The sequence below is a fragment of the Pieris brassicae genome, chromosome 10 (genome assembly GCF_905147105.1).
Source record: "Pieris brassicae chromosome 10, ilPieBrab1.1, whole genome shotgun sequence".
Taxonomy (NCBI): domain Eukaryota; kingdom Metazoa; phylum Arthropoda; class Insecta; order Lepidoptera; family Pieridae; genus Pieris; species Pieris brassicae.
In genome coordinates this window covers 3,838,875-3,866,212 of record NC_059674.1, presented here as the reverse complement: position 1 = coordinate 3,866,212, position 27,338 = coordinate 3,838,875, and the positions used below count along the sequence as shown (strand labels likewise).

Genomic DNA, 27,338 nt, shown 5'->3' with positions numbered 1-27,338 from the left:
TGAAAAAAACGAAAAAAAATTATGTACTTAATAGTATGATCTCGTTACATTTATGCGAACGTTCAGACGCTTATTTCTTTTCCTGTTAATTTGTTAATAAAGTAGGGAACCTAATATTTGTTTTTAATTCCTTGTATACTTTTATAAAATCATACATTAAGACAGTTCTAATATTAGTATCATGACATTTATTACTTGTTAGGCGGTGCGAAGTACGCCGAATTAGCTAGTATAATATATATCATATTACAAAATACATTAAAATCAATGTTAATTGCATAATTAAAACAGAGTCCGAAACTTCTGTTGACGCTCGTAATAGTATTTAATTTGTATGATGCGTAATTTATTTTAGATAAGTAAATAAAATCTGAAGCATCAAGTAATATCTCATTGTCAATTGTCACGTAAGTAAAAGGGTTCTCGACCCTAGAATATTCCCGAATTTGAGGAGTAATTAAATAGAATGCAGAACATATATGTGGAGTCTATTGATTTATTTCAAGTCCCAAAAGAAGCAAAGCTGTCACTACTGATATTCTTGCTAGTCAGCGTAGGCGTAATTCGTATTATTTTTATACAATTAAATATATTAATAATAATTGTTACTTTCTTTACCTTACTGACCTTAAAATTTATGGTTTTTATATTTAAGTGATCTACACCGGCTCAATTTGTTTTTTTTAAATTCATAGCCATAATAAGGGGTTTTGACTTTGCAATTAGAGATATTTTGGTTTAGAGACGGTAACACTGTAACTGATAAGTGCCCGTTGAATGCTGATAACTTGATAAGTCATTAGAATTAAATTAAAAACAACTTCATCTAATAGTATTTTCGTTTATTTCAACATACGCCTATAAAATATTTATTCTATTACGTAGATAAACATAAAATAGCGATGGCTGAAGAACAAAAACCAGTGAACGCAGAAGAATTGAAACAGCTCAAAGAAAGAATGAAACTAATAGCTGATGCTGATCCAGCCCAATATCACAATGATTTTTCTTTAAAACGATACTTAAGGGCATTTAAAACAGTTGATAGTGCCTTTCAGGTAAGTAATACTGTTTCAAATTCAAACAATTTGATAAGCTTAATTAGTAAAACAATAATAGTGAAAAGTTTATAGATTGTTTTATATACATATAATCGAAAGTGAAACGAGGCAAAATACCAAATCTTTTTTGTGTCGTTTTATATAAATTAATACATTGGATTGATTTATAGGCAATATTAAAAACCAACAAATGGAGAGCAGAATATGGTGTTACAGAGCTCCATGAAAATAAAGACATTATTGAGAAATATAACAATAAAGCAAGAGTACTTCGACACAGAGATATGGTTGGAAGACCAATTATCTATATACCAGCTAAGAACCACAGTTCTAGCGACAGAGACATTGACGACTTGACAAAATTTATTGTATATTGTTTAGTAAGTTTTATATAATTATCTACTATAGTTAAGTAATGATAGTAAAATTTTGGTGGTTTAAAGATTTCCTAAACTAAAATAGTTTTGGAAAGCATTGTTTATTTATTTGATAGTAAAAGTGAAATGGTAAAAATAATATACTCATTAGCTATTTGTGACTCTTAGTATGTGTGTAAAGTATACAATTTGTGTTTCAAGATTTATGTTATTGAAATCATATCTTTATTGCTATTTCTGATATATTAATTAATATTATAACATCAGTTACTTGCATTGTTTTAAAGCAGATATGCAAAATCTTCACCATAACATAGGTTTGATTTTTATAAAACAAATTTTTCAAGTTGGAAGAAATAGAAGACTTCTAGGTTGGCTATTCAGTGCCTACAGTAGATTTTATGCTGCATTGTAGTCAAATATTTCTTATTATTAGAATAGGAACCTAATGGATTTTTAAAATTTTTGGTTTGATAAAAATACTAAATGTTTGACCAAAGAGATAACACAAGCCTTTCAAATTACTACAAAAACAATAACAAAAATAAATTGTCTTGAATGAATACATTTTTATTAATTTAAATATTTATATAATGACGTAATTTCTTTCAGTCCATGCACATATTCATGTTGTTAAACATTACCACCCCATTTTTACAGAAGTCTATCCCTAAAACAGCATCCATTAATTGCTGAAATGTCTCAGGAGTTCTAGATGTTTGGTGTGATAAATATCATATAACTTTTTCTGAGTAATTGCAAAAATTAATCCTTAATTTCAGGAGGATGCTAGCAAGAAGTGTTTTGAAGAGGTTGTAGATAATCTATGTATAGTGTTTGATTTGAATAATTTTACACTTTCGTGTATGGACTACCAAGTACTGAAGAATCTTATTTGGCTGCTGAGTAGACACTATCCAGAGCGACTTGGTGTTTGTCTTATAATTAATGCACCAACATTCTTCTCCGGATGCTGGGCAGTTATTAAAGGATGGTATGTGAAAGTCAATTATCCCCATTGACATTTAGTTCTGTTTTTCTTATTACCCAATCAGGTAGTCAGCCTTTACCTGCCAACCATGATTTGACTTCAAATCAATTTAATAAAGTAATGAAACGGTTTTCATTACTTTATTGTAGTTGTTTTTAAAGTTGGTCAAATTATTTAATTCCAAGTTTTAAAAACTAGATATTTAGAAACAATGACTAAAAATAATTAAAATTTTATCTTTATTCTTCTTTTTCATAAAGTATGAATCTATCAAGCCTGATAAAGCATTAATGTAGATCACCCAAAAATGTCATGACCATACCGGTATCAAAAATATTAAAATTTTATAAAGTATTTACATTTCTTAATTCAACCTTAAGCTTATCCTAGTACATATTGCCTAAAAGTTTTAAAAAGATTTGTTGTTTATTTTGCTGATTTCTTTACATGTTAACTAAAACATTATTTTTCTCAATTACAGGCTGGATGAAAACACAGCGAGTAAAGTAACATTTGTAAATTCGGAAATGGATTTATGTCAGTACCTGATACCAGATATCTTGCCCACCGATATGTAACACCTGATAACTCTAGATAACATTGTAAATAACTGTAATCTAATAACTAGTCATTCATCTGTGGCCGAGTCTGCTATTTCAATGGTCTAACGTTTTTCATTATTATCAAAATCGTTGTTTATCAATCTTTTGATGTGTTACAGGTCAAAACCTTTTGGAATATCTTAATTCAAAGCTAAATTTCCTTTAAAGTTTAATGTAATAAATTTGGTTGATATTCTAATTTACTATATCTAGTAAAATTCAGTGTATGCACATAAACTTTATATTAAATTTGACAATATTACTTAAGGGTAACTTATTAAACATTTTTATACAGTTTACCTTCCTTTCTATGATATGGAATTGGGCCTCATTAAAATAAAATCATTACTTTTATAGCACTATTCAAAAATATGTCGTCGTCCGGCTCGAAGGACCAAAGTGAAAATTAGTAATTAAATTATTAACATTAAATATTACTTACTAATCACTTACAACAAAAGGATTTTGCTATTAAATTAACAGCTTATTCAAACCCTGAAGAAAGTTCTTGCGACTAAACTTGTGTCTATGCTAAGGCACTTAAGCTCATACAATTGGTTAACAATAACTAACCGTTGATAATAGAAGACCCGGTTCCTTTAATGTTTAACGTATTATCAATGTCTATTAAGCAATTCCTCTTATTAAAATAAAACCTGTTTTAAAGGTAAAAATTGGTGTTCATATCTTATACATTTATGTATTATTATATAATTCTCGGAGTCGTGCATAAATAAACAGTTACTTAAGTCATTTAGTAAAGATTTAAAATAATGTATGCAATATGTTTTTGATTGCGTAATACTCAGTGCTAAGTTTCGTCTCGCAATGTTACCCTATAACCGTTATAAATATATAATAGACACATTGAAGTAATATTGTTCATATAAGTTATTAATAATTTTATCTTTGTTGTAAGTAATAATTTGTGCTAATCTTGCCATAATATTTTAAGCATGTTTGCATTAAAATTTATTATTTTTGCTATATATGTCGGACTTATATCCCATCTAACTGGTTTTGTTTAACTACTGTTATAAAACACTAGTCTAGAACTTCATGTAATGTGTAAAAAAAAAACAAAATCAATGACAAATATTTTACTGAAGTGCCAGCTCGCGAATAGTAGATAAATTTTGGAGTTTGAAACTACTTCGATAGATGGCGCTACCTACATTCTTAAGCCGTCGAACTGTCAAATTTGAATTTATTGTAAAACCAAAAACTGTGTGACAATTTTGTAACATTCCATGTTAAATATATTGTTCATAATCATCAAGTATTTTTCTTTCTTCAGATATCCTTTTCAATAACCTAGGTAATAACGCCACTACCGTAAATGCTTATTGGAACCAAGGCCGTTATTACACTAGTAAATGAGTAGTCTTCGTCAAATTGTTTTGCCTGTGGAGATACAAATAAGTGATAAAACGTTTATCATTACACTACCACCTTTTATTAAAAGGATTATAAGACTTGATTCATACTCTTTATCAGAAGACTGAGGGCAGAAGTAAGGCTTGGTGGTGTTATGTAATCAATCCCGTTACAAAAAACAAAGCTGGCTCTTATTAAACATATTTATTTATAGTGCTAACAAGAACACACAGAAAAAACATAAAAAAGGATAAAAACTACTTAAAAACGTGTGGCCTCGATAATAAGTGCCAACAGCGTTCACAAACATAATTCTTATAATACAATAATGCTTATAATTAATAAGACAATAGATTGATAGACTGGGAAAAAAATATATATTATAAATGGAAAACAAAATAAAATCAATGGTGTGTTCTTACACACCTTAAGACCAACGCAAGTGTGCGTTTTTCTGTGTTGCAAGAAAAACGAACCCGCAAGGAATAATTACATACCGACCAAAACTGACACAGAGCAAATGCACTTCACTACAGAACAACTAGGATATTCAAAACTAAAAAAGCTAATTGGATGTTATTTAAAGAGAAAATCACACAATTACTAGAGAAAAGCGAAAGCAGATACTAAAGGCAAAACAATAGGTTTGTGGAAAAATATACAGATATAATAATAGAAGCCAGTCACTATATATTACCCAAAATAAGAACACAAACTGAAACAAAAGTGTTATGGTGTAATAAGGATTTGTACGCACTCAAAAAAGCAGTCCCAGTAAAAAGAAGTCGCATTCTTTGTGACTATCTAGACGCGAAAGAAAAATACGAAACGCAAGCTAGGGAGGCACCAACAAACAGTTGGAAAAACTTCTGTAGCAAACAAGACAAACAAAAAGATTATGTGGCAAGGAATATACAGAGTCATCACTAGAACATCCAAAAGATACGAAGTAAACCGGCAAACCTCAGAAGAGTTATAGACAGTTATTTAGAAAATGGGACACAAGATATGCTGGAGAAGAAATAAGCAAAGGAACATCAAAAGGGTGCGTTCAAGGCCCTATCGGAGGCCCTACCAAATGGAACCTGTTAATTGCCCCTCTTCTCTTAAGGAGTTGGCACATATAACGGATACTGATAATATTCGAAGGCAGGGGATTCAATTGAAAGCCGTTTCCTTACCTTCGTTCACGAGTGGGGTGCCCGAAACGATCTTAAGTTTGCGCACCACAAGGACAAAGCCATGGTGGTAAAGCGCAAACATAAATTTTATACCCCACGCCGAACCATGAACTCCGTACCAATCAGCATTGATTACCAAATCGAACAATTGGGAGTTGAAATAGATCAAAAACTTACAACAGCCATATAAATAACGTTTGTAATAAGGCAATCAAAATTTACACAACAACTAAAGTAGCCAGAATTCACTGGGGACTAATTGCGGATATTATCGCCAGTATGTACCACACTGTAATAGAGCCTATTATTATTTACGCTGCTGCGGCCTAGGCACCTGCTGTGAACAAGCTTTATGTACGCAAAACACTGGGCAAGCTACAACGAGGATTCGCCCAGAAAATATGTAGGTCCTACCGGACGGTTACATTCAACGCCTCCATACTACTCTCAGGCACACTGCCTCTCGATTTAAAAGTACAAGAGGAAGCTACTATGTATGAAGCCAGAAGGGGTTTATCTCCGAGCGGATTAGAGGATCTTAAGATCATCGTTTAAAGATATGCCACACCCTGCAAAAGAAACAGGCCTACATTTTAAAATCGTTGATAACCACGAACGGCCGGAAATCGAATAAATCTTAAAAATTTATACCGTTGGTAGCTAGACTAACCTAGGAGTGGCGGGCGGCTTGGTCAAAATGGGAAAACGGAAGTGAAACAGAAAATCAAAAAATCAAGCTATCACGACATTTTACTGTATACTATACCAAGCTGAATTAGCCATCCGCAGTGCAGTCGATGTCATCAAAAACAAAAAACATACAGCAATGTACAGTGACTCACGCGCGTCCCTGGAAGTCGTCACGGGCCAACGGTCTCTAAATCCTGAAGTAGTTAAAATCCGTCAAAAGCTCAGAACTAGCCGATAAAATGGAATCAACATAGAACTTCATTTGATTAACATAGGTTGGACATTGGTATAACGGGAAATGAGAGAGCGGTCACCAGCAAAGGAGACGGCGGAAACATTTGGGATGAAAGTGGAATACGTAAAGATACCACTTTCTTTCATCAGGAAAGAGGTTAGACCGAAAACGATATCGGAGTGCACATACCGCTAATACAACAAAATGCTTTATAAGTAATGTTATAGACGACTACAAGAGTCTACAGATCTTAACAGGACACGGGGCGTTTGCTGAATACCTGCACAGATTTAGCTTGAAGTCAGATCCATCATGTACGTCCGACTCACAAACAACTTAGACAGTGATACATCTTATTATAGAATGTCCAATATTGGAACCTCCAGGTGCGATCTCGAGCAACAAATCGATATAAAGGTAACAATCGAGCATTTACCCGAAATATTGAGAAACTCCAGATCGCAACTGGAAAATAGAAATATGTAGTAAGATATATATGTTTGTACAAAATATATGTATAAAATAAGGTCCTGAAGAGTCATATATTGGGACATTTATATAATAAAAAAGAATCAGATGACGATCCGAAAAAATATTCGAAAATATCCGATTGTTCGGGCCTTGCAGCCGATCACAAAATATACATTCTGTTTAGTGGAGCGTAGAATCAATAACAAGAGCGCTTAGGGAAGATAAAAAATGTAACCGCGTTTTTGGAACGTCTTAAACCACTAATAACAGGAATGATCAATTCAAACAAGATATGACGCCAGCATATCATAAAGAATCAAAGCATCCAACAGATGACGACAAGAAGTAGCAATCTTCTAGACGAATTCTGTACGATGGCTAAAGAAAACGCGTTGCAGGTCTTCAACACTTTTTTCTGTGGACTTCATAGTGGAGGTTCCGGCGCTGTTCCTAGTGAATGGTATACAAGTGCTGCGTACTTGTCTTTGTTAAGGCTCAAACGACACTACTTTTTAGCTGATCATGGTCTTTTTCACGCAGGACGTAATGCAAATACGAAAGCTAAAGAATTTCGAGTCATCGGCAAACAGATAGAAAGTTAATCGTAAATCGTAAGTTTATGTGTCAATCGTAGGTTTATATTAAAAGAAGAAAGTAATCTTAATTAATCACAATATACAGGATATTTAGATTAGGATTCCCTGTGTTGTGGGCAGCCAGTCTCTTCCTTTTGACACGTAAACAGTATATTACTTAATGACTTCTACATAACACTCATATTTAAACTATTTTTGCTCAATAAGAATATTTTCTGTATCAGCATAGGACAGGTTAACAAGATATTGTTTGAGATTTTTAGTAAATTTATGCAATGTGATTTTTTAAATGTTAGTGATATTTTGTTAAAGATTAAAGGGCCTCGGTAAGAGAAAATGCGTTGGGCGAAGAAAGTGCGATGTTTGGGTTGCTTTTATATCGGTTTGCGTTTTGTTTGATATTGCTATAAAGTATAATTAATAATAATATATTAAATTTATTTATTTTCTCCCATATAACATTTGCATATTGGGAGGCTGGTTTCCAAACTAGGTAAGAACCTGTGCTATGGATAACCAGGCTTAAATTTACAGCAAAGTCATATTGAGTGGTAACAAAAAGGACATACATATATGGGTAGACAAACAAATTTAATGTTTTAAATAAGAAAAGAAAATCAAAACAAAGCAGTCAACTAGTTAGAAATTATTAGAAATAAATGTGTATGGGTGTATGTTAGGGTGTGTGTATGTGTGTGTGATAGTGGGAGAAGGAATGTACGCGTGTGAGTGAGTGTTAGAAGAGTGTGTATGGGTATGTCAGGCACACACCTGAGAACATATACATCTAGCAATTGTCTTACAGTTAAAAGTTTTCCTTCACTGTACAATTTTGCAGTTGGGTAGCGGAAAGGTTTCCGAGAGGATATCTTAAGAACATTGCCGCTCCACCCCATACCGATACGCAGTAAGATAATATCGACTGACATAATGCAGTATACATTATCTTGATTGTATGAGGATGAGAAGGTTTTCTAAGGCGTTTGAAAACATTTATAAGTTTGCGGACTCGAGAAAATATGTAGTTTATTTGAGGGCCCCAACAAAGCCTTGAATCAATAATTAAGCCCAGGTATTTAGTTGTTTTAGTGCGTTCCGGTAAAACAACCAAATACCAGAGGACAGTTGCAGTTGCTGTGAAGTTTCAAACATGAATGTAATTTAATAGCTGGATTTCGATATGTGAAAGCAAATGGATTATAGTATAGATAGATTTTAATTTAAACATAGACGTTAAAAAGATTATAGTAATCACATATAATATTATTTTCTCTACCTTTAAATTTTGAATAGCTTTGATAACTTATTAATTGAAATAAGATGTTAAGTGTATATAGACGATGATGTTATGAGATTCTTTTTAATATTCCAATTGAGTTTGGTTAGAGTTACGTACAAAAATAAAAAAATCATAGTTCGCCAAACAGGCCGGGAGATAGTGACACAAAATAGTTGGGCATTTGTACCAGTATGGTGGTTCTACAGGGGTCTTATGACGAAATAAAAATAAAATAATTTTGATGGTCATAGCGCTGGTGGCCCAAGCGCGTGGGCGTTAGTCGAACTCGCCAGATTAATTACGACTTTTAAAGGATTTGTTCCAGAAAAAATCTAATATTTAATTATTTTATTTTATTAGTTTGACCAACTATTTTGTGTCACTATCTCCTGCCTAAAACACTTACATTTGTGTAGCGCCTTTATATGTCACTACATACATACAAAATAACTATATTATACAAACAGTCATTTTTTAATAACTATTCGTTTTAGTGAATTATGTATTATTACATTACTACTAGTGATTTTTTCTACGCTTTTGATTGGTCTAAAAATTAAATAATAAAAAGGTTTAACTATTTACAATATAATTGAATACAAATTAGCTTGTCTTTTTAAGCTATATTTAGATCTTCAAATTGCCATTGGTATTGTTCATTTACTAAAGATTTTCTTCTAGACTTCACGTCTCAACTCTTGGTTATGGGGGAAATCCGCTACTAAAGATGCATGGCTATGGATGTTTTATTATATTTACGGCTGACTTTCCCTTTTCAAGAACTTGATTATGATCAAATACTACAAACGGTAATGCCATCTTCCGATATCAATCAAATGTTTCAAGATTTTGATCCCAATTTACACTAAATTGTTTATGTTGTCGCGATACAAGTTTTAGCAAAAACTTCGCAATCATGAATTTGCCTTAATTTAATAGTATAAATGAAACAATGCATAATTATATATTTTATTTAAATTTTACAAAATAGGTATACAAATAAACCGCTGTACAAAGCAAACACTATTGTTATACAACATAGCACTTAAATGGTATTGTACTAATAAATTTTACAAAAAGCATAAATCTAATATGTATTCGGAATATACAGTCATTAGTCCTTTGACTGCGAGGCCAAACCTCCACATTTTCTCATACAGGAACAATCAATTGTCGCCGTAAATTCCAACTCAAATCAGACTAGTAATATAAAATATAATCAGTCGAAGAGTATAATAAACAAATCACAAACGGGCCTATTATAAAACGTAGATCAAACGTGCCGCGTTACCATGGTTACCGTAATTTGGGTCGGTCGTAATTTCGGTCTATGTTTGGTTCACGTTTTATGAGGCCGAGAGCGTATAAGGACCGTTGCCGTTAATTCAATAATACTTATGTTTTACGTTCATGATTATTTTGACATTTCAGTTCGTGTATATAGAATGGTAATGATACAATATTGTATGGAAAAATGAGCAGCGCTCTGTGGGTGGGTTGGAACTAAATGAAAGCATCTATTTTAAACTAAACGAAGTCCAAAAATATATCGAATAGCAACGAATGAAAGTATACAAATTGTATGGAGAATTTTTGCATTGAAGTAAATGTTGTACAATATCAAAATATGTATACAAAAAATAAAAAATCCACTATTTAAACATACAGATACTGTAACTAGCCAATATAAGTGTTTTATATATATTATTTAATTGCAAAGCAGTGTTGACATAGACTTCAGGCTCTCCCATCTTTCAGGTTCTGGGATTTGCACCAATAGACTTTCTATGTCTTACACTCGGTAAAGGAAAACATCATAAATGGCATGTCTCAAATCCTTAACCCGACATCTGTCAGACACAAGGGTGATCACCTAATTGTCTATGAAACAAAATTGTACACCCATGTATTAATAATCCAGGGGGTTGTAGCGCCCCTGGATCAATATAACAATTAATTTAGAATTCAACAGCAGCGGTCCGTTCCACCCGCGTTATAGTTAACCACTTCAATCTATATAAAAAATCACTTCAACGCTTAGAATTTTTCCCATATTTCAGCCGATCATTATTAATAAAATTGACCCTATTTCTTAATATGTACTTAATTCGCTGATATTCATTCTATTCAAATAAGAATAGGATCGTTAATTTATACTAAAATGCGTTAAAAGTCTGACAACACCGTTATGCAATGCCAAGTATTATTTTAATCGAGTGACAATTGACAATTGACATTTTACTTGACGTTTCTATTCTCATTTGAACAGTACGTGAGATCCCACCCAAAACGTAATACCGAATACTTAATTCATCTAAAATATGACTAGGTCCTTAAAAATGACGCCATAATTAATCAGTACGATGTGTACGCTATGTCCAAAGGTCTTAGCACGAATAAGTGTATAGCTATCGTAATATAAATGTCTATGGAAAAGCGCTCTATGGTATTTGGAAGTGAACGGAAGCAATCGTTCGATATAAAAATTGAAAGATTTCCAGCTTTTAAATATACTTTATCATAGCGTATATGAATATCGCAATTGACGAAACTATCAAAACGTTCGTGCTAAGTCCTCTGTAATTCACTACTAGTTTCTAGAGAGTGAGTAGTAGAGTCACTAAGTAGAGTCTTTCATTATGAGCGGCTACTTATACTATTTAGTAAATATAGTAATTAAGATTTGCTGAAAGGGGTGTTTTCCTAGTAATTATTACTCTTTTTATTTAATTAATAACATGACATGGCTACAAAACTTCGAATTGATTTTTTTAAGTTTTTGTATGTCTGTCAGAAGAATTCTCCGTTTTAACAGGTATCCAACATTCGCCTATTTTGTTTTGAGAACCCTTTACTTTTACTAGTAGCGAATTTGTACTTGCATTATTCGTAACAATAAAGGAATGTTATACAAACAAATTATTCCAAACACAATCAATATACAATACTAACTATATACAGTTAATTTAATGATATGGTTAATGTACATTATTTGAGCTGATTTATTATTAAGTGAATGAAAACGCTAAAAATGGCGACTAGAAGCTATATATATGAGTATTTATACTTTGAAATCAAGTTTGCTGAGAGGCAGTGGACGGCCAGTATTAGAGAAAACAATTTGTTGTCACCAAAATTTACGCGTAAAATAACATATATACATAAGTCCTTTATACAAAATCGGGTGTGGCTTTTAAAATTACATCATTAGTTAGACTCCGCATTGAGACTTAGCTGCGAGACCCGTGTGCCGAACACTGTTTGTGACACACAGATACTTAACTCTAAGCAGCAACTCTGTATACCGAAAGGGTGATATTCAGAAATGAGACGGCGCTAAGTGTGACGTCTTGAGAGACGTACGAGGAACGCCTTTCTCAACATTATCGGATTAAACATCATCCAATTGTCAATCATTCATTGATTAATTGACAAAATTCAATGAGTTTGACAATTGTTTTTATAAAAACTTGGCTGTTCAAATTCAGATCGAACATTTAGAATTTTCATACAAATGTGAAAACCACATCTTCACATAACTGAGATTCAATAAATTGATAACGAGATCCAATCACGTCGAGCGCGCGAAGCTTCATATAATACTGTACTCCAAAAGTAAATTGTCAAAATTTACAATGACATTTGATAACATTGTTTATAAAATCGCATCTATTAAAATCGAGCATCTTTGGGCGCTTTCAAAATATTTTTGCCGTCAGATTTTAAATTCAAAAAGGACCCGAAAACTTAACGTTTATTAGCTAAAGGTTAATTTGACTGCGTAACTGCTTAATAGTTATTCTTACGTAGGCGATGCGTGTACTCTGCGAGCGCGTGGGAGTGTAAGCGGGTGTTGGGTCGAGGGACTGACGGGAGTTGCCGGAATTAGGGGGCTGGCTATACTGGGGATGAGGAAGTTGGCGGGCATGCTTAGGTCGCTGGGAACGGGATTATTCGCTACACCAGAATTGCTGGAAATACCGGGTAAACCGAGACTTATAGCGGGATTACTCGCGATACCCGGATTACCGGGTATACCGAGGGTGGAAATACCAGGGTTGCCAGGCGATACTGGCGGAGTGGGACGCAGCAAACAGAGCAAAAGACGCAGTCAATCAGCGAGTACGGTGTGAGCGATTTGAGCCAATTCTTCTTTAAGCACGCGGAACGAAGGCCGTTCGTCGGGGGCGTGTCGCCAACATGCTCGCATTACCTGTTCGTCAAGTACACATGAATACAAGCAATAACCAGGTTGGACTGCCCTATATGTACTGTTGGGAGATCTTCGAGTTGCTAACGTAAAGTTTCTTATAAACTTTGTTTTTTTTTTTAAATAATTCTTCTAAAGTATCTTTCAGCTAAATTATTATGAATATTAACACTAATATTAATATTAATTAATGAATACACTGTATGTAAATACAATATAAAATGTATATATAAGTCACCGGCTCGAAGATTGGGTTAGTCGGTACCAAACTCGGAACTTGTAGAAACTAATAGCCAATTATTATAAAAAATTAATTTATATTTAAATAAGTCCTACTAAAACTTACGTTATATATCTCATTCAAACATCCCTTGGGCTTCTCCAGCACTTGTCCCCTCTGAACCATTTCTACCACTTCCGAGTTCTTCATCCGTCCATACGGCACTTTGCCGCACGTGAAGACTTCCCACATCAGCACTCCTGCAATTTATCGTGTTATCGTGAACCTAAATATTACGTCTAAGATTTGTTAAGACCAGTTTGTCGCCCCTCTTGAGAATGTCTTTGCATCTCGGGTGAAAATGCCTGTTTTGGGAACCAAATCGTTAAAAAAAAAAGTTTATTATTGAATATAAGATACATGTATATGCATGAAAAAGCCGGCGTAAACTCTCGGCACTCTTTTAAATATATATAAATGGCGTTATAGCTTTGTCCCACTTTTCAGCTGTTGGCATGGTCCCACCCATATCTCTTTTCTATTCGAAACTCTTCGTTACGAGTAATTCTTGTCCTATTCACAATAAATAGTAAACTTCTAACCTGGACTAGACTAATTTTAAATACAACGTTACATACCAAACGCCCAAACATCGGATTTAGAAGAGAATCTCGTATAGTTGAGAACTTCAGGCGGTGCCCATTTTATTGGGAACTTGGTGCCGCCAGAACTCGTGTACTGGTCATCAAGAACATACCGAGCCAGGCCAAAATCTGCTACCTATAAAAAAATTACTATCTATAGCAAAGTACGTCAATTGAAAACCACAAATGGCAAAAGTAGGGTCTGAAATTTTCCCACGACAAAGATGGTTATAACAACTCATAATAAGAGGGAAAGAGATGGCTGAACCTTATCAGCCTTTCAATTAACAGCCTAGCCGTTTAACTAGCGGCCTGAAATATGTTCAGCCTGTTGGTCAAACAGCTAGGCAAATGACTTGGATCGATGACGTTCCATTACTGGCCTAGCCTGTTGACTGTTAATTTTAATTTAGTTCCACTTTCTGCCACTCTCAAACTCGAAACGAAACTCTTCAAACTGTCAATATGGCCTCAACATCTTGATGGTGTTTACTAAAGATCAAAGAAAAACAACGAATACACAACAGGATTCACTGAATGTGAATTTGACTTATGCAATTGAATTTTAAAAGAAATATTTTTTATGTTATGTGTCATCTTTTTCATTTCTGGCAATGGTCACTCTATAGTACGAAAGAGCCGAAACATTAGTCAGTTTATTAAATGTTGTAACAAACGCTACGGCTGAATATCTTTCAGGCCGCTAGTTAAACTGCGCCGTTTTGTTAAAAGGCTAGGCTATTAATTGAACGGCTAATTAAGCTAGTTGGCTGCGACATATATATCTCTTTCTCTCTTATTATGAGTTCTTATAACCATCTTTGTCTTAGGAATATTTCCGACCCTACTTTTGTCATTTGTGGTATGGTTGTTATATTTGAAAGACTTATTACATTGTGTGTTGAGAACGGAAAACAAAATAAATTCATATTCCATTTGATTATGTTTGATCATATCGAAACCAACACACGACATCATACGTCAAACGATTTCGTCTTTGGTCTTTTTGACCTTCCAGTAGACTTACTTTGACAACATTTTCATCTCCAACCAAACAGTTCCTCGCGGCCAAATCCCGATGAATGTAGTTATGCCTCTCTAAGTACGACATACCTTTGCACACCTGAAAAATTATTTAATGCAACTGACAGCTAAACGTAATATTATCTATGGTTAAGTATGATTGATAATTTGACAATTAGAGGTTTTGAAGTTGATCGGTTGTTTATTTCGAGGTTCTATGCCGTTCCGATATTATCCTTAACAATGCCAACACGATAGAATCTTTTTAAACGGATTGAAGCTATGTATAATTATTTACATAATTAATTAGTCGATATCAACTCCGGGGAAATAAATACAGATAACACAACTTTCTCTACAGCTGTGATGTTTTTGACATTCAACACCTTTTGTCTTCAGTCACCGTGACCACGCACGCCGTAAAGCACGCGAAACGTCGGAAAAATTTAAAATTATGTAAATAATTATAAGTTTATACACAGCTTCAATCCGTTAAATGTGTTTTCTTAATGTGTAAAAGCTGTGTTAACAAAAGACAATTCTAAGCTAGAATATTTTCAGACAACGTAATAACTAATTTTGAACTTTTAACTAATACACTAGTTTAACTGGATTCAAGAAAAGTTCAGATTATACAATTAGATGGTTATTGTTTGAATTTAAGTTTAAAATTTTGTATTTAACATGTGAAGGACGTTTGTCGGCCGCAACAATCTAAAAAAAAAGGTATAATTACAAAAAAAAAATTGACATTTGTCAATTTGTATTGACATTTTACCTGTATACACATATCGAGCAGGACAGCAGGGCCGAGCTGGTCTGGAGATGTGCGTCGCAGGTAGTTGAACAACGAGCCATGTCGCATATATTCAGTTACTATGTATATCGGTCTGTGCTTTGAACACACACCGTACAGCTGTACTAAGTTCTGGTGCTGGAGTTTGCTGGAAATAAATAATGACTTGTAGAGCGGTATTGGCATATCACCTTTCAAGGAAACCCTTAGGCTACGAGACACTATTGGTTATAGGGGGGTGAGCACTGTCTTATTGGCTCTAGGTTTCTGCTCCCGACACACCTGGCCGTCTCTTGTGTATTCGAAGCGTATATTTTAGAATATTTAGTGATAAATTTTTACAAACGAAAAGTTAATGAGCGTATTGATACTGATAAAAAATACAGTGATTCGAGGCTCGGCAAAACAAAAATTGCGTTCAATAATACAAATAACCGTGATCAATGATTCGCCACAGAAAGCAAATCATGTCAGATTGGTAATGAAAACAATAATTCCAATAACACAAAATCTATTAAAAAAATCTTCAAATGCCTGTCACTATTATTTGTCTCTATATTAAACTAAAAATATATTTTTATTATTAATTAGTTCCTCGACAAAGTCCTCCTTTAAACGCTATTTGTATCACTCGCCATCTGACCTCGGCTCAATTTTTTTTTTTATAAAATAGGGGGCAAATGGGCAGGAGGCTCACCTGATGTTAAGTGATATCGCCGCCCATGGACACTCTCAATGCCAGAGGGCTCGCGAGTGCGTTGCCGGCATTTTAAGAATTTGCACGCTCTTTTCTTGAAGGACCCTAAGTCGAATTGATTCGGAAATACTTCAGTGGGCAGCTGGTTCCACATAGCGCTGGTGCGTGGCAAAAATTGCCTTGAAAAACGCTCAGTCGTGGAACGGCGGACGTCGAGGTGATACGGGTGCAATTTTGTATTCTGCCTCGACGTCCGACGATGAGTCAGCTGCAGGTATTAATCCGAACAACTCCTCTGAACACTCTCCATGGTAAATGCGGTAGAAGATGCAGAGTGAGCCCACATCTCTACGCTCTAATAACTCCTATATACCAAATCTTATCAATAATATCAACTAACATCTCATTTATTATAAACAAAGAGACCTGAAAAATGGTAAACTAAATTGTACGGCAATATAGCCGTCTCTTTCATTAATGTACAATTAGACAAGGACTCACGTCATAACCTTGGCCTCATCAATGAAGTCGTCTTCAGACATCGTGCCCTCCTTCATCATCTTGACAGCAGTGTCAATTCTCCCACGCCACTTGCCGCGACGCACAACGCCGAATTGACCGGCCCCTAACTCTTCTAATAATACTAATTCCGAAGGATCTATCTCCCATTTATCTGAAAAATAAATTTAAAAAAATCAATGCCGCTACAACCTTTTTAGGTCTGGGCCTCAGATTTCTGTATCTGTTTCATGATCGTTTGTAAATTGAATAGGCAAGTAGGTGATCAGCCTACTGTGCCAATCAATAATCATACTATATGATTGATTGATAAGGAATATTTTCGGAATAAAATTACGCGACAAACATAGAAGTGAAAATATTCGCAGAAAAACCAATATTATTGATGCTGAGCAATATGCCCTTTAATGGAGATGGGCAGGCCACGTAGCCCGTTTTACAGACGACAGATGGTCTAGAACAGTAACAGAATGGACGGGTCCGAAAGGAAACAGAAAGAAAGGAAGACCAATGGAGCGATGGGCCGACGGGATCGAGAGGGTAGCTGGCAGCGATTGGATGACGATGGCGAAAAATAAAGTAGGGTGGAAAAAGTTGGAGGAGGCCTTCTCCCGGACAGGGGCCGCATCTTAGTAAAACTATATTTTTTCTTTTTATTTCAATCAAATGTATGTCAAAGTAGTGGAATAAAGGCTTATTATTATTATTATTATATGATTGATAATGATTTTCTACGTTTTTTAAATGCTTCGGGATAAATAACATCGAATATGTAACAATTAGCCGGGCGGCCGGCAAAACACTCGCTACGCCTATATATATATATATTGTACCGATTATCAAGAAATGTTGTTGTTCTGACAGTGGAATATTATTGTTACTTTGGTTAATAATTGAGATTCTATTAATTTAAAGAATTATAAATTAATTTGATTCGTTCCTTTTTGTTATTATTTAACTAGCGGACCTGACAGACGTAGTCCTGTCTTAACTATAAACATTAATTTCGAATTGGTATAATTAACTAAAAATGCTTTACGATATTACGAGATATATACGTCATTCTTTATTTTTCTGGCGAATATATAAATAGTTTTGTTGATATTCCGACATGGCAACAGACGACATGTGAAAAATATGGTTTTTCCAGATTAATGCCATAAACAAGTAGCGACTGTAATTAAAATACATATAAAATAATTATATATATATATATATATATATATAAATGAATCCCTATATCCCTTGGTAACGGCATAACGCGTGAACTGCTGGACCGATTTCGCTAACATTTTTTGTGTTGTGTTTGTTATTGTCAGGAGAAGGTTCTTATGAAAGGAAAAATTAAGAAAATTGCGCGGAAAATTAGTTCATCAATCAGTTAATTTCAACATTAACCGAATGCGTGCTGCAAATATCGTCAAAGAATGAATATCGTTTAAAATGAATGCTTCTATTGGAGTTATTATATTGATAAAATACATATGAAATAACTATAGTCACTAATTGTTTGTGGCATTAATCATGAAAATCCATGTTTATCCCATGGCCAGTTATATATCGCCTTTTCCCATGTCGGAATACCAACAAAACATTTTCCACATAACCTTATTGCATTTGACATAACATTAACCGAATGCGTGCTGCAAATATTGTCAAAGAATGAATATCGTTTAAAATGAATGCTTCGATAGGAGTTATTATATTGATAAAATACATATGAAATAACTATAGTCACTAATTGTTTGTGGCATTAATCATGAAAATCCATGTTTATCCCATGGCCAGTTATATATCGCCTTTTCCCATGTCGGAATACCAACAAAACATTTTCCACATAACCTTATTGCATTTGACATAACATTAACCGAATGCGTGCTGCAAATATCGTTGAAGAATGAATATCGTTTAAAATGAATGCTTCGATAGGAGTTATTATATTGATAAAATACATATGAAATAACTATAGTCACTAATTGTTTGTGGCATTAATCATGAAAATCCATGTTTATCCCATGGCCAGTTATATATCGCCTTTTCCCATGTCGGAATACCAACAAAACATTTTCCATATAACCTTATTGCATTTGACATAACATTAACCGAATGCGTGCTGCAAATATCGTCGAAGAATGAATATCGTTTAAAACAAATGCTTCTATTGGAGTTATTATATTGATAAAATACATATGAAATAACTATAGTCACTAATTGTTTGTGGCATTAATCATGAAAATCCATGTTTATCCCATGGCCAGTTATATATCGCCTTTTCCCATGTCGGAATACCAACAAAACATTTTCCATATAACCTTATTGCATTTGACATAACATTAACCGAATGCGTGCTGCAAATATCGTCGAAGAATGAATATCGTTTAAAACAAATGCTTCTATTGGAGTTATTATATTGATAAAATACATATGAAATAACTATAGTCACTAATTGTTTGTGGCATTAATCATGAAAATCCATGTTTATCCCATGGCCAGTTATATATCGCCTTTTCCCATGTCGGAATACCAACAAAACATTTTCCACATAACCTTATTGCATTTGACATAACATTAACCGAATGCGTGCTGCAAATATCGTTGAAGAATGAATATCGTTTAAAATGAATGCTTCGATAGGAGTTATTATATTGATAAAATACATATGAAATAACTATAGTCACTAATTGTTTGTGGCATTAATCATGAAAATCCATGTTTATCCCATGGCCAGTTATATATCGCCTTTTCCCATGTCGGAATACCAACAAAACATTTTCCATATAACCTTATTGCATTTGACATAACATTAACCGAATGCGTGCTGCAAATATCGTCGAAGAATGAATATCGTTTAAAACAAATGCTTCTATTGGAGTTATTATATTGATAAAATACATATGAAATAACTATAGTCACTAATTGTTTGTGGCATTAATCATGAAAATCCATGTTTATCCCATGGCCAGTTATATATCGCCTTTTCCCATGTCGGAATACCAACAAAACATTTTCCATATAACCTTATTGCATTTGACATAACATTAACCGAATGCGTGCTGCAAATATCGTCGAAGAATGAATATCGTTTAAAACAAATGCTTCTATTGGAGTTATTATATTGATAAAATACATATGAAATAACTATAGTCACTAATTGTTTGTGGCATTAATCATGAAAATCCATGTTTATCCCATGGCCAGTTATATATCGCCTTTTCCCATGTCGGAATACCAACAAAACATTTTCCATATAACCTTATTGCATTTGACATAACATTAACCGAATGCGTGCTGCAAATATCGTCGAAGAATGAATATCGTTTAAAACAAATGCTTCTATTGGAGTTATTATATTGATAAAATACATATGAAATAACTATAGTCACTAATTGTTTGTGGCATTAATCATGAAAATCCATGTTTATCCCATGGCCAGTTATATATCGCCTTTTCCCATGTCGGAATACCAACAAAACATTTTCCATATAACCTTATTGCATTTGACATAACATTAACCGAATGCGTGCTGCAAATATCGTCGAAGAATGAATATCGTTTAAAACAAATGCTTCTATTGGAGTTATTATATTGATAAAATACATATGAAATAACTACAGTCACTAATTGTCTGTGGCATTAATCATGAAAATCCGTTTTTCACATGGCCAGTTGTATACCGCCTTTTCCCATGTCGGAATACCAACAAAACTATTCATATACGCGCCAGAAAAACAAAGAATGTTGTATATCATAAAGCATTTTTAGTTAATAATACCAACTCGAAATTAACTTCATAGTTAAGACAGGACTACGTCCGTCGGCTTGTCTGTTATAAAAGCAATACAATTGATTGTAATTTTATGTTGATTTTATAAAATAAATAATGATACATCATCATATCCCTGGCCCTTAAAAGTCTTGAAATATAGGATCTGACTAAGTCCCACACGTGTCAGGCACATAAGACCGATCACCTAGGTGTCTGTAAAAATGCAAAGAAATAATGCGGAAGACACAAAGCATCCAGAATTATTATATTACAGTTATGTATTACGTTCGTTTACACATAATATCACAAGAAAGGTTATGTAGTCTTACCGTGCGACAATCCAGCCGTGGGCGGGGCGGGGCGATCGCAGGGCGTGGCCTTGAGTCGCGAACATAGTCCACCACTATTATGCCTGTGGTAGTTGATCAGGTCCGGAATTGTTGGACAGCAATGCTTATCCGAGAGGTAGAATTCGCCCCGTCCGTTGTGCTTTATGTGGTAATGTTTGGTTTGGGGGTGAGTGCTGCAATTGATAGTTCAAGTTTAAGGAGCCGGCCTATATGGCACCTGTTAGCGGGGTACGTTGTCTCACTCATAGCACGTCAGAAAGCTTGGTGCTTGACGTGAGGAATATTTTCGGTAGTTAAATGCCGATTCAGTAGTGTTGGCCTAGTGGCCTGACCTGAACCTACGACAGGTTCAATCCCCGGCTGTTCACCAATGGATTTTCTTTCTATGTGCGCATTTAACATTAGCTCGAACGGTGAAGGAAAACATTGAGAGGAAACCGGCTTGCTGTAGACGCAAAATGTCGACGGCGAGTGTCAGGCACAGAAGGCTGATCACCTACTTGCCTATTCGATTAACAAATGATCATGAAACAGATACATAAATCTGAGGCCCAGACCTAAAAATGTAGTGCCGTTGATTTTTTTAAAGTACATTTATATATACACTGATTATAGTGGTCACGTGCAAGATGTAATACACATATATATTATTATGAATACCCTTCTTATATAATTAAACAAAGGTACAAGACCTAAAAAGGGTTGTAGTGCCATTGATTATTATTTAAATGCCGATTCGAGATTTACGAGGTAATCAAAGAGAGTGAATGAATTTGAGTGGGGGAAGGCTTTGCCATTTGGCAAGCTGATGAAGAGCTTATGTTAGATTATCATTAAAATCCGAATTTAAGTAAAAATCGTTAATTAATTATTTTTACAAGTGTTATACGAAATGCGTGTTAGCAAGTACGCACAAGAAGCGCGGGCGCATCACCTATTTACCTATACAGAAAATCATGAAATAGATCACATCTAAATACGAGCCATTGTTATTTCATTAGTACTAATGAAATACAAAGGATTTCCATCTCATTAGATAATGTTTGGTTGACGAATTTAGTATCGTATAATAATTAATATATGGAAACACGACCAAGATAATGCTAAGCACAAAGGCTTGTCTTGCTCACTAAGTCGCTGAAGCCACTCTGGTATCTATGCAATACTTACACTTTGGTATATAGTGAAAGCGTGTACATTCCCTTGGTAGAGGAGTTGCGTACAACAAAACATCCTTCCTTATCTTCTTGCTTGAGGAGAGATTCAGCTCGCTGTCGTGACATTTCACCAACGTACCATCTGAAAGGTGGATAAAAAATTGTAGTGTCATTGTAAACAAAATCCTCCGGACAATTCTTACACAATTTTCCAAACCCCTTAGTCAACTCAATTTTTTGATACATTTTTTTACCCTTTCAGTTCTAGTAACCCACATTTTAATAATAATATAGTACATGTGTAATCTTTAAGTATTCTTTAAGCGCACAGCTGTATAATAAACTACCCACAAATATTTAAAAAAAATATTACTTCTTTCAATTCATTCAAATCGAAGCTAAGTGAATATGTTAGACAAAATTACTTTTAAATACTAATTTAGAATTATGTAAATAATTCTAAATTTTAATAATAATACATATCTTTAATCCGTTCAAAAAGTGTTTTTCTTAATGTGTTAAAGCTATTTTAACAAAAGACAATACTACTTTTAAATTCATTTCTTATATGTAATTTTTATTCATGTCTTTGGTTACTTTTGCTTTTAAGTTTATTGCATTTACGACTTTCGTTTTATCGAATGACTACAATATAATGTTAATCTAAAGTATTATTCTCATGTAAGTGACATTTTTGTCATTTTTGAGAAATAAAACCTAAGCATCAACACGTGTCTCTAGTAGTTTATAGAACCAGTTAAGTGATACCGCCGCCCATTGTAATGGGGCCGTTCAAGTTACGTAAGCAGATTTACTACAATTTATTCCCCTCCCCCACCCCCTTCCTCTTGTCAGCAAAACTAAGCAAAGCTCTCAAAAATAATAATAAACGTATTAATATTTTGTAGGAATCCTCGAAAATGCATTTGGTTTTAAAGCATAGACAATGTGTGGGTAATATGTGTATAAAAAGTAATTATTTACTGTTGATGTAACCACCAAAAAAGAAAATCATAGCCCAGTACTTGAACGTATATATTAAGTTCCAAATAAGGTACGGGCAATCGTTTGAAAATGGAGAAAAAGCACACACACGGCTTATCAACCCTACTGCTACTACCGATTTGAACTACGAGCCGATTTTATCCACACCACCATTGTCCCTATAGGCCGTGTAGATGCATATACAAACTTTTTTGAAGTGAACTTCATTATCGGTGTTTGGAAAAAAATACCATCACATTTTTCGGTTACGCGTCAGATTTTTCCGTCACGCGCCATCTTTTTCTTGTCCCTACCATAGTTGATTCGAAGAGCTTCGAAGTCATTAATAACAAAAATATATAATAATAATAACAATGATAGTAATAATTCTATTACAATTAATGAAATTCTGTAATAATCTTAGTAGTCATAAGGTAAAATGAAATAATTGTATTAAATATGTCTATGATAATAAAAGCCTTTTGTTAAACTTTATCTTATTTAACTTCCATAAAGAAGTTTCACTTCGTAATTTTTTTTTTTATACGGAACAGTTTAAAAGATACGGCTTATTGGAGAGTAAGCCCTAGCAACAAGTGCCTGTTTGACGGAATGAAACCATTACAACATGTTCCACTCTTTAAGGAAGCTAGAAGGGAACAAAAACTTCCAATACTTCGCGGTTAACTAAGAAATGTTTAATACTGTAATTTTTATGTATATATGCATTATTTTATTAAACAAAGTTGCCGAGTAATTTGTCCCGTTGCAAAACTCAAGTACGCCATAAGACCACCAACATGTCTGGAATTATCGACTCTGACAAAAAAACAACTTACTCGTATTTTTGCAATCCTATTGTTTCCTTTTCCTTAACATAATTACTTGGAATATATCCGACGGACCTGAAAATTAAAAAAAAAATTAAACCGACATTTTATGTGTTCACCCTAGAAACTAATAATTGATCTATCAAGTCTCTAGATCGAATCCCAAACAAGAAATTAGAAATAGCCTCAATACAGATAAACTTAGACGAGCCAGCTCGGAGAACATTATTAACAAAGTTTTCGACTAAACTTATTTCACTAACTTGAACACACAAAAAATATATATATATTTATATATATACCAGCTGTTTATTTGCTGTATAGATAAATAACCTAGATACCGACTACAGCGCCATTTGCCTGGCTGATTAAACCATCCAGGGCGCTACTCAAACGCATACATAAAAAATCATTCATTACGGTTCCAGCCGTTTAAGAGGACATCAGTCATAAACACACGTACAGTAACAGTGAAAATGTTTAGAAAATGAAAAACGGCTTAATGTAGAAAGTTGCGAATACTTTTATTGTTTTTCCAAGTAATCTCCGTTCCTATCTACACATCGTCGAATTCCATGGAACCACTGAGAAAAGCCGTGGGCCCATTCTTCCTTAGGGCTCTCTTCTATCGCATTTTCGGACGCTTTCACGGCACTTTCGGGGCTTCGGAGCGAATTCCTCGAATTTTATCTTTAGTTCGTGGGAATAAATGAAAGTGGCAGAGCGCAGAGGGGTCAGAACTGTATGGCGGATAACTCATTATCTCGACACCTGCCAAATATTCAGCAGTCCATGCGAAGGTGTTTCTGGTAGTCGGTTACAAAGTATGGGGAATCTATCTGGTACAAAGCTTCCTGACGCCTAAATGTTCGTGTAATATTTTTTGAACTTGACTCATACCAATGCCTAGGCTTTCCCGTATCTGCTGATAGGTCACTGTCTTATGTTCTTCTATCATGCGTCGCACAGAACTGATGTTATCTTCAGTAGTCGCTGTTCAAGGATGTCCGTCACGCCGATCATCATTGAGGTGGCTACGTCCAGGCTTAAACTCGTTAAACCAATTGTAAATAATGGCACGAGATGGGGCTTCATTAAGAAATGCTAATCGCAGCCTATCAAAGCTTTGTTGTTGTGTAAGCCCACAACGAAATTCATAATAAATCATTGACCGAAAATTTTCTCGCGTTAGGTTCAACGTGCAACGAGTTTTAGATTTGCCGCCAATTCACAAAAACAAATGACAAATGAATGCAATATACTACATTAGGTTACCAAAGAGTTCTAAAATTGAAATTCATAAAAGTTTTCATCAGCAATGTTTCTAACTGGCCAGTTCTAAACATTTTCAGTGTTACCGCGTATAATTAAGTTATACAAATATTAATAAAAAACGATGAATATAAATTTATTTTGTATTAATCTCACCCATTTTCATCTTTCACTTTCCACCAATGCTCTTGCGAATCGTCTATAACTTCATACTCTGCACCCTGAAACATTAGCAAACAACCTTTTAGGTGTTAACCTCAGATTGCCGTATATATTCCGTGATCATATTTAATAGGCAGGTAGTCTAAGGCATGCCGGTTTTCTCACGATGTTTTCGTTCACCGTACATAGATAGATAGTCAATAAGTGCACAGACGGGGATACAACTTACGACCCCAGGGATGAAAGTCACACGTTAAGACACTAGGCCAACTATTGCTCTGCCTTGCGGGTTTACCTGTATTAATTCCGTCCCTGAGTGATATTATTAACATACTCAATAAATGGAGCATATTTCTATGCGTCTCCCATTACCAAAATGGTAGGTTTGAATCACACCAATGGACTTTCCGTCGATGTGCGAGTTTAACACTCGTAATAACAAGTAAAAGTAAAAATATATTTATGTACACTTCGTTATCTTACATAAAAAACATACATATAAAAAGTAGGTTACATAAGTTATTAGGAAACGGGCCTATCGCTAACAAGCGATTTCTTCCAGGCAACTCTACTATGGAACAATTAAAAAAAGAAACACGTATAGAGGGTAAAGTACAAATGTATAAATAAACAACAAAAAATAACACGTATCACTAAATATAACTTTAAAAAAATCTAAAGAAAATAATAATAAACAAAAATGTAAAGCCAGGGGTTAATTAGGTCACGATACATAAGCAGCTAATTACGAGTCAGAAGAAAAATTATCAAAAACAAGATTTTTAAATAAATTTAAATGCTAATTGCTTAATATCAAGAGGTAAGGAGTTCCGAAACAGGATACTTTGCACACTATTCACACAGACATAAGATTATGTGAATTGACCCAAAAAGTCGACTACGTCTGACGCACAGGAATCTGAGGCCAGATCTTAAAAGTAGAGCCATTATATATTTTTTACTAAATGGATATTCCAGCCAAAATCCAAGTCATATTCCAGATAGAGTATACAACTGAACAGACGAAATCTCGACTCTACATTTATCATTTATTATATCACTCGATACCCAAGAAATAAGAGACAACGAGGTAACCAGTTTCGAAGGTTAATATGGAAGGAAAATATGGACAAGGTAAGCTCAGAATAGAGCTTTAAATTATGTAAAATTCTGTCTTAATAAAGGCTTATATTATTATTATATCACTCGAGAGTGAGTATATTGATTACAAACAAAAAATCTTTCTGCTAGTGATGTAACCTAAAATTAGTTAAGTTACATATAATATTAGTTATTGATTAAAAGCGTAAACAATGATCGCACACTTAAAGCCAATATGAGCCCTTTAGTTTTTACCACTCATAAATTGTAATTTAACCGATAATGTCCAATAACATTAAGTATCACTTAGATTAACCGACTCTTCAATAAGGCAACTCCCTACACGTAATGTTGTCTTAGTTATAAGCTCCTTAACAATTAAAATCAGTTGTCACCCAACTTCAAACATAGAGTTTTATTTGAACATATTCCTGTCGCAGTAAAGTAGTTAAATCACAGAGTTAATTGAATCTCTAGACAGTTAATTAAAGATCGATATTCAATCAAGTCGCTAAAGTTCCGTCAGACAAGTGACCGAACGAAACCTGTTCCTAGGCAACAAGACTAACCTAACCATGTACAATAAAGCAAAATACGGAATTTCCAAGCTCTCAGTTCTTCACGACCACACCGAAATAACAATAACAATTGAAATTATAATGGCTAAGTCTTGTTTTACCATCTTGCTTTACATTGTTAATCAACACGCTGACTTTAGGTCAGAAAGATAATTAAACGTTTTCGAAG

General features: G+C 34.2%; 2 protein-coding genes across 5 annotated transcripts in view; one reads left to right on the top strand and one right to left on the bottom strand.

Moving 5' to 3' along the window:
* The first annotated feature begins 758 nt into the window (after positions 1-758).
* LOC123715620 (CRAL-TRIO domain-containing protein C3H8.02) lies at positions 759-4,306 on the top strand. Its single transcript, XM_045670797.1, has 4 exons — positions 759-1,058; positions 1,232-1,441; positions 2,221-2,432; positions 2,911-4,306. Exons 1-4 carry the CDS (start codon positions 903-905, stop codon positions 3,005-3,007), a joined length of 675 nt encoding a protein of 224 aa, XP_045526753.1. The 5' UTR covers positions 759-902; the 3' UTR covers positions 3,008-4,306.
* A 5,526-nt stretch (positions 4,307-9,832) lies between these two features.
* Positions 9,833-27,338, bottom strand: part of LOC123715059 (tyrosine-protein kinase Btk29A) — a 32,846-nt gene continuing 15,340 nt past the window's right edge. For all 4 annotated transcript variants that reach the window (XM_045669874.1, XM_045669875.1, XM_045669877.1 and 1 more), the window contains 10 exons: positions 25,485-25,549; positions 24,066-24,131; positions 22,256-22,384; positions 21,065-21,258; positions 16,952-17,123; positions 15,736-15,901; positions 14,962-15,057; positions 13,929-14,070; positions 13,417-13,550; positions 9,833-13,073 (listed from right to left, as the gene is read on the bottom strand). In XM_045669874.1, the coding sequence (XP_045525830.1) occupies positions 12,972-13,073; positions 13,417-13,550; positions 13,929-14,070; positions 14,962-15,057; positions 15,736-15,901; positions 16,952-17,123; positions 21,065-21,258; positions 22,256-22,384; positions 24,066-24,131; positions 25,485-25,549 (1,266 nt within the window). In that variant the 3' untranslated portion in view covers positions 9,833-12,971. The remainder of the gene's footprint in view (positions 13,074-13,416; positions 13,551-13,928; positions 14,071-14,961; positions 15,058-15,735; positions 15,902-16,951; positions 17,124-21,064; positions 21,259-22,255; positions 22,385-24,065; positions 24,132-25,484; positions 25,550-27,338) is intronic.